The sequence below is a fragment of the Gekko japonicus genome, unplaced genomic scaffold (genome assembly GCF_001447785.1).
Source record: "Gekko japonicus isolate JY-2015 unplaced genomic scaffold, Gekko_japonicus_V1.1 scaffold1868, whole genome shotgun sequence".
In the NCBI taxonomy this organism is placed as follows: Eukaryota; Metazoa; Chordata; class Lepidosauria; order Squamata; family Gekkonidae; genus Gekko; species Gekko japonicus.
This window is the reverse complement of record NW_015164247.1, coordinates 235,433-254,219: the sequence shown is the minus strand read 5'-3', so window position 1 is coordinate 254,219 and position 18,787 is coordinate 235,433. Positions and strand designations below refer to the sequence as shown.

The 18,787-nt window shown below is 41.8% G+C and overlaps 1 protein-coding gene across 5 annotated transcripts in view; it reads left to right on the top strand.

Moving 5' to 3' along the window:
• Positions 1-18,787, top strand: part of AKAP9 (A-kinase anchoring protein 9) — a 143,049-nt gene that overhangs the window by 120,834 nt on the left and 3,428 nt on the right. For all 5 annotated transcript variants that reach the window (XM_015408640.1, XM_015408637.1, XM_015408636.1 and 2 more), the window contains 11 exons: positions 1,151-1,342; positions 2,087-2,275; positions 2,892-3,036; positions 4,004-4,199; positions 4,821-4,971; positions 7,321-7,986; positions 9,678-9,889; positions 14,864-14,975; positions 15,323-15,499; positions 17,320-17,520; positions 17,936-18,168. In XM_015408640.1, the coding sequence (XP_015264126.1) occupies positions 1,151-1,342; positions 2,087-2,275; positions 2,892-3,036; positions 4,004-4,199; positions 4,821-4,971; positions 7,321-7,986; positions 9,678-9,889; positions 14,864-14,975; positions 15,323-15,499; positions 17,320-17,520; positions 17,936-18,168 (2,474 nt within the window). The remainder of the gene's footprint in view (positions 1-1,150; positions 1,343-2,086; positions 2,276-2,891; positions 3,037-4,003; positions 4,200-4,820; positions 4,972-7,320; positions 7,987-9,677; positions 9,890-14,863; positions 14,976-15,322; positions 15,500-17,319; positions 17,521-17,935; positions 18,169-18,787) is intronic.

Below are 18,787 nucleotides of genomic sequence, written 5' to 3'. Positions count from 1 at the left end.
GGGGAGGGCTCTACGGGCCTGCCCTGAGCTGCGGCGGTCCCACGCGGCTCGGGGGACTCGGGGGAAGGGCTCTACGGGCCTGCCCTGAGCTGCGGTGCTCCCGCGCGGCTCGGGCAACCCAGGGGAAGGGAAGGGCTCTCCGGGCCTGCCCTGAGCCGCGGCGCTCCCGTGTGGCTCAGGTGACCCGGGGGCGGGGCTTGCCGCCATGCGGGCTGCCGGAGTGGCGCTCCGGAGGGCTCCGGCCCGAAAAGACCCCTGGCTATTACAGTGTTTTATTTCTTTTATCTGATTTGTTTCAAAAGAAAATAGAAATTGTAGGCTGACCATGGTGTTAAGGATAGAAGCCAAAGAGTAACTGTGAATCGTTTGCATTTATTGAAATCTTACCTCGCATCAAAAGTTATAACTCTCCATTATCTATTTTTCAAGTTAATCATATTGTTTCATAGTCACTAATTTGTTTTTTAAATAGCAGTATCAAATCTGTTTATGATTTTTAAAAATGTATGCCAGACCTTTAAGGTTTTTTATAATTTTCTCTGTTTTTAGATGCTAACGGATATTAACAGTAGCAGACTAAGATTTACTGAGATTTTAGTTTGAAGGTGCTCTGGGTTGGATACTGTGGAAAAGCTCGTAGAAGAAGTGGGCGGAGCCTTCCCCTTCCTCCAGCAACCCACGGTTTGTCTCAATACTCCTCTCTGAGATTTCTCAGTCAGGGGTACTCACTGGTAGGTCACCAAGCAAAGGAGGCAGTTTTACTCAATTCCCCCTCCTCACTGCTGCTGTTCATACTGGGGTGCTTTTCGTTCAGAAGCCCCCCCCCCCCCGCTGCAGGAAGAAGAAGAAGGAAAAGATCTATTTTGCCAGCTCCTTCTGTGAGCTTTTCGTCAGATCCAGCTCTCAGTTTTTTATTGGTTGTCTTAATCTGATTATCCTTTAGTATTAGTGGTTTGGGCTGTCTCATATTCTGATGTTTTATTGTAGCTATTTTTCATTGTTGACAACAGTGTTTTAGTATTATTTTTAATATAAAAGTGGTTACTAAATAAAAGCAATTCCTTTGATTTATACAAGAATATGGTGAGATGATGTATTTAAGATAGCAAACAATAAGTGACATACTTTTTAAAAAGTCTTTTTTTTATAGGGGTTGCTAAGGGCTGTTCATCATGAAGGTATACAGGTGCTGAATCTCACAGAATTTCCTTGCAGTGACAGCGATGTACCTTCTCTTAAGCAAGGGGCAGAATATTGGATGCAAGAACGCAAGGCATTCTTAAGCACTGTTTCAGCTCTGAAGGATTTAATTGCTAAAATGCAGGTTCATGGGGATCCTGAGGTAACTATATTTACAAATGTGTTCTTCTCTTCCTCCAACACCAACCCCAGTTTCTTAGATTAAAAGTTACAAACCTGTTAATTTAAAATGAATGATGAAAATAACACAGGCATAACAAAGCTGTCTTTTTCTCTGGCCAGTCTATGAGACCAGAGCTTAATTGTATCTAAAACAAATTGTATCAAAGCAAATATAAATTGGCCTTGTATCTCAGGATCTATATTTATGTAATTCTAGACATGAAAAATCCACATGGCAGCAAAATAAATGAAGCTTTCTAACTGTTGATTTCCAGAACGTTGAAAGACATTTACATATATAGCAGTAAAAATAAAATCAGTGCTTCGATCAGCCAAAGATCTAATTAAATTGCAGCAGCTCTTTAGATTCGCCTAATAACTTGAATTAGTTAAAATTAATTTGCCTAATACATTGAATTTTGAAGTCAATTTGAGTTTTCCTATGTTAATTTTATTAAATTTCCACATATGTACATATTTATTTAAATAAAAGAGATGGTGGGATGCATCCTACCAGCTTTTCCACTGGTGAAAGATGCGGGGTGGTGGTGTGCCTTTTGATAGTCAAACAGGTTTTTGCCAGAGATAATGGGATCTGAGTGATGAAAGGCCATATGGCACAGAAAAGAGGGGGTGTTAGAAGAGTTCAGTTTAAAAAATTGGTAGGATCTAACCCACTTTAGACAGTTGACATCACAACTTGACTGTAGTCATGCCATTGTAGCTTTATGCAGGATCTGAACCTTCCGGAGGCATCTCAGACTGGCGATCTGAACTTCTGTTTGCTGTTCAGCAAGTCTTCCAAAGGGAAAAGGATGTTCTTCTAGCAGTATTTCAAACAGAACTGGCTGAAGGAGGCACCAGGGATGTAGTGGCACTAATTGGGCAACTAGAAAAGAGGCTTCAAGAACAGGTGAGGTCTGCGCAAATATGCAAGGCTGACGATTTTCTCTTTGTAAATCTTCAATTTTCAAACATTTATTTAAAGTATTAATCTGCCTCGGATTAGGCTAGTAATTTAAAATATAGCAAGCTATATTTGTTACTAAAATAAACCCATCAAAATCATGCTAAAAATACTCCTCTTAAGCTATGGAAATTAAGAGAATAATCACTCAACAAAATCAGTAAAATAATCATACACCGAGGAAGCCAGAATTAACAATCTGATGATGCACAAAAAAGGCACCAGTCTCCACAAGCTGTTAAAAGGTCAATAAATAAGCATAAATGCTACTTTTAACATTGTGATTCGGCATGCCATTCATCTTACCTGTCAGAGTCATATCCATAGGTGCATCAAAGGAGGAATTTCTATAGCATGACTCCTCAAAATGTTTAGTGCGTGGCTTGAAGTTTGTGAACCACGGAGTAGACCTCAGAACGTACGCTAAACATGTGGTGTTATTTAATGGCTCTAATTTCCTGCTGTAGTATTTCAGTGAAATGCATTTTAACTACAAATGAGTGCCTGCTGCTAAAGAATATTGTTTTTAAAAAATAACACCTGCAAATGAAATTTATAACAGGGTACATATCAGAGAACTGCTGTGGATTGCATTCAGAATGCAGACAGAATAAGTTTGTTAATGGAAGTGAAATGGTTGCACTCCCAACTGAACAATCGGAGAACTGATTCAAAGAGGGAAGCTGAAATTGAGCCAAACTGTCAAGGTAACTTGTGTGGTTATACTATGCAGAATCCTTTAAACTATACCTTTTTAGAGCTTTGCTTATAAAAATGTTGTATCATGAGTAACGTTGTTGGTATATAAAAGTTAAGAGCATAATAAGGACATAGGTTATTGATAGAATTCATGATGTACACAGTGGCAGAATGTACAGAAAATGTTGGTTTGGGGGGTTTTACTATTATTTTTGCCAGTCCTTTTCTCTCATGGCAGACCCCTACTTTGTCCCACCAAAACTGTTCCCTGGGTTCCATCTCCAAGGGGCACAGCACAGCAGCAGCTGAGGAATGGAGGGAGGGAGGAAATTTCATTTACATAAATGCTAGATAAGATCTAACAGCACAATCCTATGCAGAGTTATTCCAGTCTAAATTAGAACAAATGTAGACCAACACAGTTGCCCACCTGGAACCATTCTAAAGTAATTGATTTCGGTGGGTTTACACTAGAGTAACTTCACATAGGATTGTACTGTAAGTCGCTTTTAACAACAGTGTGGGCCTGCTTAGTCTAGAGGTGATTCATAAGTAGGCTAGTCCTTCCCACGTGATTAATTCATTCCTTGACTGTGCAGGAAGGCCATCTACAGTGAAATCAAGGGCTTTGCCTCTCTGTGTTGTCATTACTGGTGATGATGATGGTGTCAGATATAGTCTTCACAGTGTTCCCTCTAAGCTGAGTTAGTGTGAGCTAGCTCACAGTTTTTTAGCCTCTGGCTAAAACATTTTCGTCTTAGCTCAGGAAGGACGGCTCCAGAGCAAACTAATTGATGCAGTAGCCAAATCACTTGCTTGCAATGTTAATGGCAGTAGCTCTCAAATTTTTGCTCGCAAGACTCCACAGTTTAGAGGGAGCATTGTCTACAAGTGCTAGCCCTCTGCTTGGGGTTAATCATGAAGGATTAAAGTTTGCCAAAAGATCCTTATTATTTTATACTATAAACTCTCTAGAGTTGCTGGGGTGCAACATGGAGATGCAAATGGAGCTCAGTAACACAAAGGACAAAGCAGCTGAGCTTCAGGAGCAGCTGAATTCGGAGAGGATGATGGTTGCTGAATTAAATAATGGATTTGGACAAGCAAAACTAGAACTGGAAACAACGCTTAAAGCCCAACACAAGCACTTGAGAGATTTGGAAGCAATCAGGTGAGGTTTTCAGTGGCTGTTTCTACAGATACTTTGGGATGTTTTATACCCTGTGTTTCAAGTTACAGGCAGAGACTTGTACCTGGTACTGAAAATCATCTCTTTTTTTTAACAGTATAAAACTCATTTTTTGTTTTTCTCTTGCTTTTAGTCATAGCATTAGAAAGAACTTCAGTTGTTGATTGTTAACTTTATCAATGCAATAGAAATGCAGAGCAGTTTCTTCAGGAGCAAAAGCATAAAGTTCCTGTCGCAGCTGAAGTCATATGGCAAGGTTGATTATTTTTGATTAGGGCTGCTCATCTCCCTAATTTTTGGCAGGACAGAGCTGACTGTTGCAGGACAAAGCTGTGTGTTAATTTGGTAAGTGCATGTGCCCAATCCTATCTTTGCTATACAGGGAGAGTAGAGAGAGTTGGCCTGGAAGACAGGGAAAGGGCTTAGCATCCTTTGATGCTCCCATACAAATATCCACCTCCACATTACTGTTAGGAAGCAAATGCAAGATCTGAGAACCATATGTTAGTCTTGTAATATGTATTTGTAAATGATTGCTCTGGTGGTAGTCTTTTCTTTCCTCAATAACAATCTAAGGGAGAACCTTGTCTTGGTTTCTGTTAGAAATGAGCTGAAAGTAAAAACAGCTGAACTAGACATGCTAAAAGATACACTGGCAAGTGAACAGAAGAAGTCAAGAGAGCTTCAGTGGACGCTGGAGAAGGAGAAGGCGAAAATGGAACGCAGTGAGGGACGAGGGAGAGAAGAGCTGGAGGTAAGTGACAGTAGATCGTAAAATACTCTGAACATACAGACTGTAGTAACAGAGATCCCAGCTTTATGTCTCTAGCCTTTCATCCTCCTGTGTGTTTCAACTCACACCCAGGGCAGCGTACCAGGATTATAACTGCTGCCTTAAAATGTACCATTTTATCACAAAAATGTCCGATTAAAGGATCAAATTTACAAAAATAAGCCACTTTATGAAGGGTGGTCATATACTCATTTCCACAGTATTAACTTCAGATTAACACATGGAATTCACTGCCACAGGAGGCGGTGGCGGCTACAGGCATGGACAGCTTCAAGAGGGAATTAGATAAGCTACAGGGGTCGTTTTGTAGAAAAAGAGCTAGGGGGACTCATTAGCATAACTCATTAGCGTATGCCACGCCCCCTGACATCGCCGGAAGTGTGTCATAAGGCCACACCCCCTGACATCACCAGAAGTGTGTCATAAGGCCACACACCCCACCCCCAACGGTCCTGGCCGCCGCCACCAGTCTTGCAGCTCCACTGCCAAGCCCCATGAGGGGCCCGGCGATGGACCTGCAAGGCCGGCGGGAGTGCAAGGAAGCCCCGCGAAGCCCCTCCCTGGTCCCAGGCAGGCAGGGGTGGGGAGAGGCAGGGAGGAAGCAACTTACCCTCCCTCTTCTCCTGCCTCCTCCTGGCTGAATGAGGGCTGGAAGCGGGGTGGCCGGAAGCGGGGGGCGGGGCTTTGTCATGTGCCCCGCCTGCGTACCTCACCCGGGGGAACTGCGATCCCCGCGATCCCCCCCGAAATGACCTCTGGATAAGCATATGGAGCAGATGTCCATCAGTGGCTATTAGCCACAAGGTATAGATAGGAACTCTCAGTCTGGGGCAAGTGATGCACTGTATTCTTGGTGCTTGGGGGGGGGGGCAACAGTGGGAGGGCTTCTAGTGTCCTGGCCCCACTGCTGGACTTCCTGATGGCACCTGGTATTTTTAGCCACTGTGTGACAGAGTGTTGGACTAGATGGGCCATTGGCCTGATCCAACATTGGCTTCTCCTTTGTTCTTGTGTTTTTAAAAACTGGCAATTATTTAAAGACTTTCTGGGAGGACATTTTATTATCTAAAACAAGGGTCCCCAATGTGGTTCCTGTGGGCACTCTGACACCCACTAACATCTTTTTTGTGTGTGCCCGCCAAGTGTTTTCAGGAAGTGGGCAGGGCTTCTCCCCAGCAAGGCTTCTGATTGACTACTGGAGATATGATTGGCTGTGCAGATTTTTTAAAACATTGCTTTGCCACCACAGCTGCCATCACAGAACAAAGATCTGTACTGTGTGACTGAGGTTAAGCTGTGGCATTCATTTGGTGGTTGGCTCAGACTCCTGCAGCAGCCATTTTGTTGCTGCACCCACTATGGCACATCAGAATTCCAAATGTGAACATAGGCTCAAAAAAGGTTGGGAACCCCTGATCTAAATTAATCAGAACCATAGATTTTATAGACTGAGGATAAGTAATGTGAAGGTACCTACATTCATGGGATTGCCACTGAAATAGCCATTTAACATCTGAATTAGGGTTGTTGTTTTGAGGATAAAACTGGGGAAGAGAGAATGATGTTATAAGCCACTTTGGGTCCCCATTGGTGTGAAAAGTAGGATATAAATATCTAAAATAAAATACTTTGCATATTCAAGACTATTACGGTAAAAGAAATAGTTTGTTGTGTTTAAAATAATAACTGATTAATGAACACATCTTTTATGTAGTATCGTTTTCGAGATGGTTGGTAATCGACCTACAAAGGTTTTATGTCATTTTCTGATTATAGTGTTTCACTGGTTATGGTGTAGATTATTTTCCTTGGCTTGGAAGCAATCCACCTTATTGAAAGTATCTTATTGACACTTGATTTGCACATAGATAGACAGTCCTACACGTTGCTAATCTCAAGATATAGAGTAAGGAATGTACCCAAGCCTGTGTGTATTGTTGGTGTAGCATGTGAAGTTACCCATGATTTACTCTTTTTGTAAATATTACTATGTTTATTATCTACCAGACCATGTGTTTGCTTACTGAATATATGACAGTTGGGATCTCTATAGATTATCAAATTTATATTAAATTTTTATTTCATCATCAGTGCCAGTAATATGATTTTAAAGTAGGCATCTGAAATATATGTGTGCTTGCCATTTTGCTCTTGCAATTACAAGTATACCCTTGAAAGTGATCAAAACCATGTTGGCCAATGTTTTACCATGTTCAAGTATCAGATTATTAATTGATTCCAAGTGATAGATTTTAGTCCCAGTTATATTTTCATCTCTCTCTCCTTGTGGTCTTCTCTTGGTCACGGAAGGATTTGAAATATTCGCTTGAGCACGAAAAACAAAAAGTGATAGAACTAAACAATTTTTTGGAGTTTGAGAAGCAACTGTCAAGTAATTTGGAAAAGAAAGTCCAGTCCCAGGAAGCTCTGAACGCGGCCCAGTTGTCACAAGAGCGCAGCTGTAACTCTGAGCTTCAGGTACTCCTGGAATCTGAGAGGTTCAGAGTTCTTGAACTAAGCAGTGCTCTAGAAAGGGGAAAAGAGTTGTGTGCCCAGCTTCAAGCAGCTGAACAGAAAAGGCATGATGGGACTCTTAAACCAGCTGAAGAATTACTTGGGGATCTGCAAAAACAACTGGATGAAAAGCATGGCCGTATAGTGGAGCTGGTTAGTGAGATGGAGAGGTATAAATTGGAATCTGTGCAGCTGAAGCAACAGATGGAAAAAGAGAAGCAGATTCAGAGAAACACTCTGCAAGCTGAACAAGAAGCTCATCTCTTGGCACAGAAAAAAGTTAATGAACTGGAGTCCAAAGTGGAAGATCTTCAGTGGCAGCTTGAAGAAAAGAGACAGCAGGTTCATCAGCTGCAATGCGAGGAAAAGAAAGTGCAAGAAATCATCCAAGAACTTCAACAGGAGCAGAGGAAAGAGGCAGGAGCCAAAGCGGAAATAGCAACACATCAGAATCTAAATGAGGTAGGGTGGCTCTCAGAAGGACATGTCACATGAAATTCAGTTTCATCATGTCTCTTGTTTACACATGGCTTCTTCTGTAATATTTCAATTATTCATACTCTAACAAGCTTCAGACAGTGTTAGTAGCCTTTATCATATACAGGCTAGGAAGAAAAATAATGACCAGGGAGCTTTATAGCTAAGCAAGGCACATAAGCCCCAGAACATTCAGAACATTTTTTTTCTTGGTGCTGTTCCTTAGTTCTTCCATCCTACTGCTACCAAAGCTGCCATTGGCGCCAGCAGAATGGGCAAGTGCCATATGTCCACACCAACTTGGTTTTTCCCTTCAGTTTACACAAAGGAATGTGGTAGAAGGCAGATTACCATTTTATTATTGTGCATGTAAAGGGTGCAGAAGGGGAAGTATGCTTTTACTACTTTGATAGGTTATGGGAAAATATTAACTCCTCCCGATCTGTTCATAATATTAACAAAGGTTTGCTGCTAAACTACTATTAAATATGTTCTAAGTTGCCAAGCAGGGTAGATGAAGAGCTGCCACTGGAAAATTGGGGGTGGGGGAGAAAAATTAGAAGTAGAGATAGACAAATGACAGATCATGAAAGGAAGAGAGCAAAATGAAGGAGGAGAAAAGTGTGGAAAAGAGTCAAGGAAATGTGGGAAAAGACAATGAAAGATTTTGGCGGGGGCAGGTTGCTACCACACTCTTAACAGGACTGCCCCTTTACAAGATCTGGCTGTGCAGGAGCTGGATGAAACTAAATAAAGAGGGAAATGATAGATAGACCTTGTGAGGAGTCTGCATCCTGGCAATGACTAGCTTGTCCTGGCTGGTCTTGCCTTGCTCCAATGGTGGCTTGGCTGATGGATTTAGCAGGATCTGATCAAATGATTTCCCTCAGCCTCCTGGTAAACTTTGCAGAAAGGCTCTGCCTTCCCTGCACTCCTAGTGGCTGCAGTCAGAACTGCATTAGGATTTTTTTAAAATACATTTGGTGAATACAGCATGATTTCAGGGGCCCTCCAGCTGCCCCCCCCCCCCCCCGAATATTGTCCCCTCAGTCCCCCTCTCTTGGCAGCCCTGACTCTAGTATTTTTTTCTCTCATTTGGCTGTAGAGATAGGCTTCCAGTTCCAAGTGAAAAGACAGTACCTAGTGGCAGAAGCCAGAAAGGCAGTTGAGAAATATTTATAGTACTTTGGGATAATCCCCAGACTCCTGTATAGCTTGGTACCTCTCCCCATGTATAGCATGAGTACCTTACAGATACTTACTCATATTATATTACTTATATTATCCAGTTGTACAGTAGTCAAGGATTGAATGACTTCCAGACATTTGCAAACTCAAATGCATGTATACCTCTCCCATGGGGATCATGAGAGTCTAATGATCCTGGCTGCAGTGAATGAGTAGAGCTATATTTAAAGACTGCCCTTTCCCAGACTGCTGGAGAATTTCTTTCTAGATGGCCTTGTGTCGCAAAATAAGAAAATTAGCACCAAACAAATCACGTATTTTGAAACATACAACATTACAGTTCAATGAGATCACTGGTTAACCTCATGTATAGACTGTGCTCTTCAGTGTCACTGTCTAGAATTGTCAGGTTTTGCTTTATTTTAATTAAGAATTAATCTTCCATAAGTAATTAATTCAAGGCTTTTTCTGCATATTTACTGATACAGGCAACTTGGGATACATCTAATGAGAGAACAAGAAAGTGGGTCTTCCAGCAAAAAATGGGAGCAGCTGAAACAAAAGAATTGTCCTGTTCTTCTCTAATTGGCATGGGAGGAGGAGATGTTATCAAGGAGTCCCAGAATCTGCAGGCTGCCAGAGAGAAGCTAAGGAATGTGTCTTCCAAGTTGAAACTTCTGGCTAACAAAGCTGTCAACAGGTTAGATTAACTTTGGCTATTAGCCATAAATAATGTGTAAATCGCTACGTTTTTTCAAAAATTTCAGAAACTATGGGCCTGACTGACACTCTTTGTTTACAACTTGATTTCTGATCAGTTGGGTTAGTGTTATGCCAGATTATAGTTTAGAATCTGAAGTTTTATCAGTCATGCTGACTTTGGGACAAAGGCCCCAATTCTTGCTTCAGTCAAGAACATTAGTTTTAGGCCTAGTTTAGACTGTAAGTCTGCAGATAGGGTGATTTTTTTAATTTTTCTACAGACTCTAAGAACTATAGGTGCTATTGTACAGATGCCAGGAGATTCATGCCTTTAAAACTCAGTGACCAAGACTTGGGTATCAGGTGGAAAGCACTAGGTGGGAAGTCCTTTGCCTAGGTGAAAAACTCCAGTGCATCTTTCATCTTGACTGCAGTGTGGGGAAAGTGATGTCAGGGATAAATGGGGAATGGATTTCAGCAGGAGAGAAGAAGTAAAGTTTTGTCAAGCTCTTCTGAGAAAAGGTGTGTTTTAAAGAGGGATTTCAAGGAAGTGAGAGAGGTAAAATCATACATCTGTTTGGGGAGGCAATTCTAGGCCTAAAGAGGATAAGGGACAAATGCAGAGGAGTTTGAGGGAGCAGGATACTTTTGTATGGCTGAAGATTGTGGACCTGGACAAATGAAGATCATAGGGAAGAAACCATGGGATATGGGGAGGGGCGCAAGGCTACTGAAGGCATTGAAAGAACCATGAGTGGCATCGCTATAACAGGACAACAAGAAGTAAATTGTTTTGGTAGCAGAATGATGGATAGAGATGAGACGGCCAAGGTATCACCATGGCAGACCAAAGAGGTTAATGGTGCGAGTAGTCAAAGGGAGAATTGCATCAATCATCAGACATTATAAAGTATCATTAATCTACAATGTAAGCAGAATTTATCTTATATTCTAATAGCCACCCATGGCCCCCAACTGCAGATCTAAATCCACAGATCAGGGCCACACAGAGGCTAAAGAGATTTTTCTGGAAACTTGAGGGACCCCCTAGGTTTGCAGAAAAAGTCTAGATAAAAAAACCTTACCATTGGAGCTGGGGGTGGCCACCACCGCAGGAAATCACTCCGGGCCCAGTTCCTTGCCCGGTGGTGGCAGATGCTAGGCGTGGCTCCTTCCTTAGCCATGGCGGCAGCAGATGCCTAGAGAGGCTCCAGGCCCAGCCGAGGCAGAACACTCTGGGAGACACCCCAGTCCCCCTGCCGCCATGGAGTGCACCTGTTGCCACTGTGGACCTAGCTGCTGCAGCGGAGCCCCTCCAGACCTGACTGCACAGTGGAGGACTCCTGAAGAGGCTCCAGGGGTGGCAGCGGAGGACACCGGGAGCTCCTTTAGGCTCAGAGTGGCTGCCAGGCATAAGGTGAGTAATGTGGCCTGGAATGGCTCCTGGCATCCTCTGCGGCCCGCCCAAGAGCCTCTCCTGGAGTCTTGGGGGGGGGGCATCAGCTAGGAGCCACATAGGGCTCACTGTCTTTGATGGTGGATTGGGGGGGGAGGCTCAGCAGCACTGGTGTCGGGGAGACATGCAGGGCTTGCTGGCACTGCTGTTGTTGCTCATGCGGGCGAGAAGTCTTGGTGGGCCTAGCAGTGATGAGTGAGAGATGGAGATGAGGAGGGGGAAGTGTTAGATTACCCCTCCATGAGTATTGTGGGTCCCCACTTGTCACCATCCAATAATCTGCCGTATCCCTGCAATGAGTATAACAAGTCACAAATGAAGTACATTTTCAGTATGTTCCTTCCAATGTGCACATTACTTTGACTTTGGCAGTTCCCAACATTTAGATAACGAGTCCAGGGTTCTTGAAAGACCCTCCCATATTGCCCAGCCTGCCAATTGAGATCCTTTTCTCAAGCCCTGTTCTCTGTGCCTTTATCGGCAGAGGCAACACAGGTGGTGACTGAAGTCAAGGCTTTTATTTTGGTGGTGGCACCTTGCCTTTGGAACATTCTTCCCCTTGAGGCTTGTCTGGGCGTACTCAGTCTCATTTAAGAACCAGGCCAACCAATTTCCCTTTACCCAGGCTTTTAACTATGGGGGTTCCATTTTGTTAGTTGTTTTATGATCTGCTTCTAGCCTGAAGATTGCCTTATAAAAAATCATATTAGTTGTTTAATGTATTTTAATTGGCTCTTTTTATTGGCACATTTTAAATGATTTAATTAGCATTGACTTTGTTTTTGTTGGTATGACTTATTTTTTAGTAGTTCGGCTCAGTTTATTCAAGGAAAGTGTCCAAAAAACCCACTGGCTGTTGGGACTGTCAAAGTGTAGCCATTGAGTCTCTGTTACACAAATAAACTATAAAACTATGTTGACATATCAAATGCATTACTATAAAAAGAATTCATACATACAAGGCAACATATAATGCTTAAAACATGTACATTTTTATTAAAATTGAAATCTATCCTAGATATGACAATACTTTGATGTGAATGTTTAAAGCTCTGAAATGTATTTAGTAGCAGCTTCTGTGACCTTTCTATCATTACCTGAATTAATTTTTAAGAGATGGTAATTCACAGAATAAGGATAAATTTCCATAAAAAGAAAGCAGGGAAGTTCCGTGTTCAGCATACCTGTGACGTAAAAAAGAAGTGGGAATCTGACTCCAGGGTCTGGGCTCCACATATGCACAGTGTCTGCTTCTGGGGGATCCTGGCAAACCTACCATGAATCTCTGCCAAAGGGAGCATGATAAAATGAGCCAATGGCGAGAAAAGCCTTTGATCAATAGGACTTATGAGTCAGGTAAAGTAATTAGTACAGGTAAATGGGGATGAAGGCATGAAGCCCCAAAACAAACTGATTTATCATCGGGGAATTTCACATTACCCAGTTTCACCCGGTTTCAAGCCGGTAATTATCTGTTTTGAAGTGAACCAGTATAGGACTGCCATTTCACACATGGCTTTCCCCTTCCAGTTAAGAGCTGGATCTGAAACAGTTTGCCATTTCAGACTGCACCGCTTTTTCCCGCTTTTCCTCCACCGTTTTTCGCCCGTGCGGGCAATCTCCTGCTTTTTTTAAAAAAAAACGTTCGCTTTAGAGTGCTATAGCAGTATAACAGAACACTCCATGCATTCCAATGGGATTGATATAATGCTATTCCGTTATAGCGCTATAACGCTATAAAGCAAACGTTCCCCCAAAAAAGCTGGAGATTGCCCGCACAGGCGAAAAACGGCGAGAAAAAGCGCATTGGAACCGGGAGAGGAAACTGATGAGCACTTGGAAGCGGTTGACAGGTAAAACGCTTCAGCCCCGTTTCCTAAAAGGGACAGAAGCGATTGTGTATGAAATGACAAATATATTCCAGAAGGGAACTGGTTCTCAAACGGTTCTGTCTGAAATGACAGACCAGAAACCATTTGGGAACCGTTCCTCTTCCGGAATATATCGCCTGTCTGAAATTCCTCATCAGCTATAGGATGCTGCCAGTTAAGTTCTTTGAGCTTCCCAGTCACAGATATGCAAGCTGTTAATTAGAGAGAAGTGCATATCAATTTTGTTTGTTTTGCCATACAAACTGCTTCCAATCACTAGTAAAAGGGTCTGCTTAAAGTCATAACAGCAAGGTTGGCAAAGAATCTGGTAAGTCCAGGGTTAACCTAAACTTAATCGCTGCTGACGAAGCTTGTGTAAATAATTTTCTTGATCCTACCTCCAAGTTTTTATACTTTATACTACTGTTGTGAGTCAGTTTGATCAATTCTGGAGGGGTTACATACATATCTAATAAATAAATAAATAAAATTACGGGTATATCTCTTTGAAGCAATTTTGGGATATGAACTGTTTAGCAGAAACCAACTGTGATGGACTGTGCTTTAAAAGCTCATAAGTGCTGTGTAAGCTTGTGGCAGACTGTGAAGGGTTAATGCCTCACAGAGCCACAGAGCCTTTGAGTGACAGGCTGCTCAAACGGATTTCATTGGATAGTGTCTGTTGAGAAGAAAAAGTTGAGAGTTGACTATGAAAGAGAACTCAGTTTAGTACTGACTGAGGACTGTGGGGAGGCAGCAAGGAGGAGCAGGAGGATCGCTGAAGACCCCCCATTCAGGCCAGAAGTAGGGACAGAGCTTCTAGTTTAGAGAAGTAATTTTCTGCCCAGTTGAAAAGGGAGACAGCTCTAAAGAGTGTAGTGATTCCTGGTTTGTTTAGAGAGAAGGCTTTTGGGGCATTTCGTTGTATATCCCTGCCTTCTGAAACTCGAAGAGTCAGTTAAACTCAAGAAGTTATACTGGAGGGTTTAGCAGATCCTGAAAATAAAGCCTTTCTTCTCAAAGTTACCTTAGAGTTATTATTGATTCACTTCAGACATTTTACCACTAATCTCACCTGACCTTTCCCCCTCTATGTTGAATTTAAAAAAAATATTAAACTTTCAAAAGCCTCTCATGTGCCATTTTCAGAAGTATAAGTTAAGGAGATGATCTTGTCTCTTCCCTCAAGTCCCTGGGTTGAGCCAGCATCAAAATATAATAAGTTGACAGTGTGGGACAGTCATAAACCTTCAAATAAGAAGAATAAAGGGGCTGCTCAGCCAGAAAGGAAGAAAGGAAAGCAGAGGGAAAATCCTTTGTGTGAAGAAGGGAAGAGGGCGAGATCACCATACCAATAAATCAAATAAAAACACTGTTTGAGCACTAAACCCTATGAAGATGAAGAATCAGGTTAGGTCTTGATTGGTTGTAATTTAAATTAATTAATTAACAAATAATGATTTTTAGAGAAGACAGTACTGTATAAAACAAAAGAGCCAGTGCATTAACCATATTTTAGAGTTTTATTTCCATTATTTGTGTGAAAAAAGATTAATAACTAGAGAGCAGTCTTCTGTTATGTTACATTTCTATCAGAATACATGCTGTTATAAATTATACATGACAGACATTTTGATTTATTCAGGCTGCCATTTGAAAAAACAGATGATGAAGACTTTGTTGGGATACAAAATGATATTGAAGAAGTTCTGTTGCACTTGCAAATGTCATCCGGCTTCTCCAGCCTGGAGGCAGAGGTGAGATTGATGATGAAGGAAATAAAGCTTATTCAAGACACTTTTGTAGATTTCTGATGTAGAAATTAAATACGCTTACTAGATAAAGTTATTGTGGAGTTATGCTGTACCTACTGTATGAGAGCCAGAACTATGATGCAATATGAGTTTACAGGCTTTTAAAACCACTAATGAACATGAAAGCACTGGTAAAGTTGTCAGGAAAAAAAACCAAGCAACCATTACTTTGTAGGTAGTCAGATTTCATGCCAGATTTTTCTAAAGAGCTAAGCCGTTAAATTCAGCAGTGTTCTATAGCAGCTGGAGTTGTACTGAGCCATTCTCTTCCTGCTTGTTTTCCTTTCTAGCTGAATTCAGAGTTACCACCCTTTAGTTCTTTGACTGAACGTTTACTGAAACAAAATGCTGAACTGACTGGATTTGTCAGTAGACTGAGTGAGGAAAAGAACAATTTGAGAAATGTCATCATGAAACTGGAGGAAGAACTTAGACGATTCCAGCACAGAGGACCCTGTGGAGATTCTGTATGTTTGTGCTTGATCAGAATGCAAATTATTCTTTAGTTCTTGTTTGTATAGACAGAGTTTTATATATCTTAAGCCCACGGTGTTGGGATTCTTGTAGCTTAGTAGCCTTTAGAGACATAGCCATAGTACTTGGTTTTCATAGGCCAGACTAACGAAAACATTTTGGAGGCATGCATCCTGTTGTGTCGTTTTCTTGCACTGTCAGCTTACTTTTGGTGGAGCTGAGATAGATTAAGTGGCCTACAGATTTTTACTTCACAGTTCAACTTTTGTCCTGAGCTGATGTCCATCCTGATTCATCAATTCCTACCCCCACCCCGCCAATGATTTCTGTCAAGCACAGGAGTGTGCTAAATGTACCTCACAGTTTAGCAGGACAGCTCAGGTAGATAGCTTACCAAGTGGTTGAGACTCCTTCGGGTAGTGAAGGGTGGGGTATAAATCCAATCTCTTATCTTCTTCTTCTACACCATGAAAATTATCACTTGACAAAAGCTCATCATGTATTTACCCTTTGTCACACAACTATTCAAACACATAAGAAAATGGCCTGTTAAGCTTAAGTTGTCATCAGATTTGTGTCTGATGGAAGGGCGCTAATATCTGAATAGGCTCTGGTACTTGGACTTCAGTTATACAGATCTCCTTCTTGTTGTATTTGTTGCCCTCCCTCAAGTTATGTGGAACCTATGTGTGTGTGAGGACAATTATAGTTTTATTTTTTACTTCAGAATATTTATATGCCACCTTTTCATCTGGGAGCCCAAGGCAGCAAAGAACGTACCATTGAAACACCTTACAATAAAACCTTTAGGTTACAAAATGCACACGAAAAAAAGTGCACACAATAATCAAGTAAAACTTTATGCAAATACCCTTTGAAACAACGAGGCCTTCATTGTCCTCCTCAGGGTGAACAACAGTTGGATCCTTTGGTTCTCCAAAGGAACCTCATTCCACAGGATCGAAGCAGCTGTAAAAAAAGCACACAGAGTGGTAGCCAAATGTATCAACTTTAAGAAAGGTACTAGTAATAGATTTTAGCTTGAAGAATAGTGTATACTTGGACTTGTACAAGGATTGTACCCACCTGCCTTCCATCGCTTCATTAGGAATAACACGTACATGGATGACTTTCAATTGGTGAGGCCCAATGAAGTAGACAAGCTGCTTATGAGTGTGTGGCCCATCATGTCTGGAGTCAACCCTTGCCCTTTGTGGCTGTTGGTACTGAGCCAAGCTTGATTGATCGAATGGGTCCAGGAGGTAATAAATGCCTTTTTGCTGGAGGGTGTAGATCTGACCACCTCGGAAGTGGTGGTCATATGATCCCTCCGGTATCCCTGAACCCCACTGTCCTGAACTACTACTGTCCGGTGGCTGGCATTCCCTTTTTAGGCAAGGTGCCTGAGTGCTGGTCCATTTTTTTGTGTTGAGCTGGGTTTTTAATGCTGAAATTTAATTAATATATTTTTAACGAATTAATTATTTTTATCTTGTAAGCTACCTTGGGGCAGGTTCCTGGAGAGGCAGCATAGAAAATTTATAAATAAGTTTATAAATAATAGGTCCCATTTTGTTGATGTTTAAGCCCTCCGGTTATAGGGTTAGGAATCACATGAACTTCATATATGGAAGATGGTATTAATGTGTCTCATCCAAAATATTGAAGCAGTCCTTTCATTGGTGTCAGCAGAACTCCATTTATTCTGAAAGGATTCTCTCCAGTACTCATACAAGCCCAACCAAGCAGGATGATGCAGTCCAAAATTTATTTGGGGCTTATTTCTTGGATTTCTTTTCAAATTTTTCACAAGCCTTTTAGACCATCACTGTGCAATGGAGGAAATACCGGTGCGCTTATTTCTTCGGAAGGAGAGATCTGGAAAAGAGAGAAATTGACTCTGCAGCAGTCCTTGAAAGACGCAGAGGCAGAGCTGGTCAAACTGAGAGCAGAGTTAAGGAACGAGGCTTTTCTGCGAGAACTGGGATCAGATTCAGAAAATGCTGCATTAAAGGTTGGAAGTTTTTCATTGACTTTTGGGGGACACTTTCTTCTGGTATCAAAGATTTTGCTTGGGTTCCCCCCCCCTATTAATTTAAGATGAAACATTCAGAGACTAAAGCAGTACCTTTATTGCTTCCACTTAGTTTAGCCAAATGTGCAACATTAACTTTTCCATTGTAGCTTTTCTGTGGAAAAAATAAAAGAAATTCTATATCTGGTCAAAATTCCAAGGAGGCAGGGTCATGCAAGCAGGGGACAGTCTCCTCCCCTCACCAGCCAAAATGTGGAGTTGCTGCCTCCAAAGCTGCAATTGCAGTAGCTGCCAAGAGGCTGGACTCTGAAAAGTGAGGGGAAATTAACTGCATATGAATACCAGGCTCAACATACTGGTCATTTATTCATTATTAATTTCCTTTCCATTCTAGAGAATTTATGGCAGGTACTTGAGAGCAGAGAGCTTTCGGAAGGCGCTCATATATCAGAAGAAATACTTGCTGCTCTTACTGGGTGGGTTTCAGGAGTGCGAAGAAGCCACCTTATCTCTCATTGCAAGAATGGGCGGGCAGCCTTCCTACACAGACCTGGAGGTTGTTACACGCCGTCCAAAAGGTTTCACACGTTTCCGGTCAGCGGTTAGAGTACTAATCGCAATTTCAAGGTATGGCTTGTATGATAAGAACCATGGTCCGTAACAGGAACCAAAACCACAATGAGAACCATGATTGCGTGCAGTAAAAAGAACCCGTGTGTCTTGCAAAACAGTGTGCCAAATCACTATGATTTATTTTCCCCCTTCTGAATGTCAAGATTTTTAAATAATATTGTTTCATTTCTGTATGACTTAATTGTTATATAGTTCCTATCGCTTCACAGAAACAGCCCCATCATCTGAAAAATCATATAAGTATAAATCAGATTGCTTGAGAGGAAACCATATTTATTTATTTATTTATTTTTCACATTTGTATCCCGCCCTCCCCGATGGGCTCAGGGCGGCTAACAGGGGCCGGGTAATTAACTGTGCCATAGTTAAAACATATAAAACATATTAAAAACATCAACACTAAAACAATGGTGCTCAATCAACTACTGATCTCATATGTCCAGGTTGGAGTCTGCACAGTTTCAGGTGATACTCCCATGATATTTATACCCAATGGAGACGGCGTGTTAGAGCTTCTTTACGTTGTCCAGGTTCTTCCTCAGGGCCACGTCCATAAATCCTATAAGGAACCATGACGGTGGTGGAATAGTGGGGTGGCGGCTCCTACTCAAAG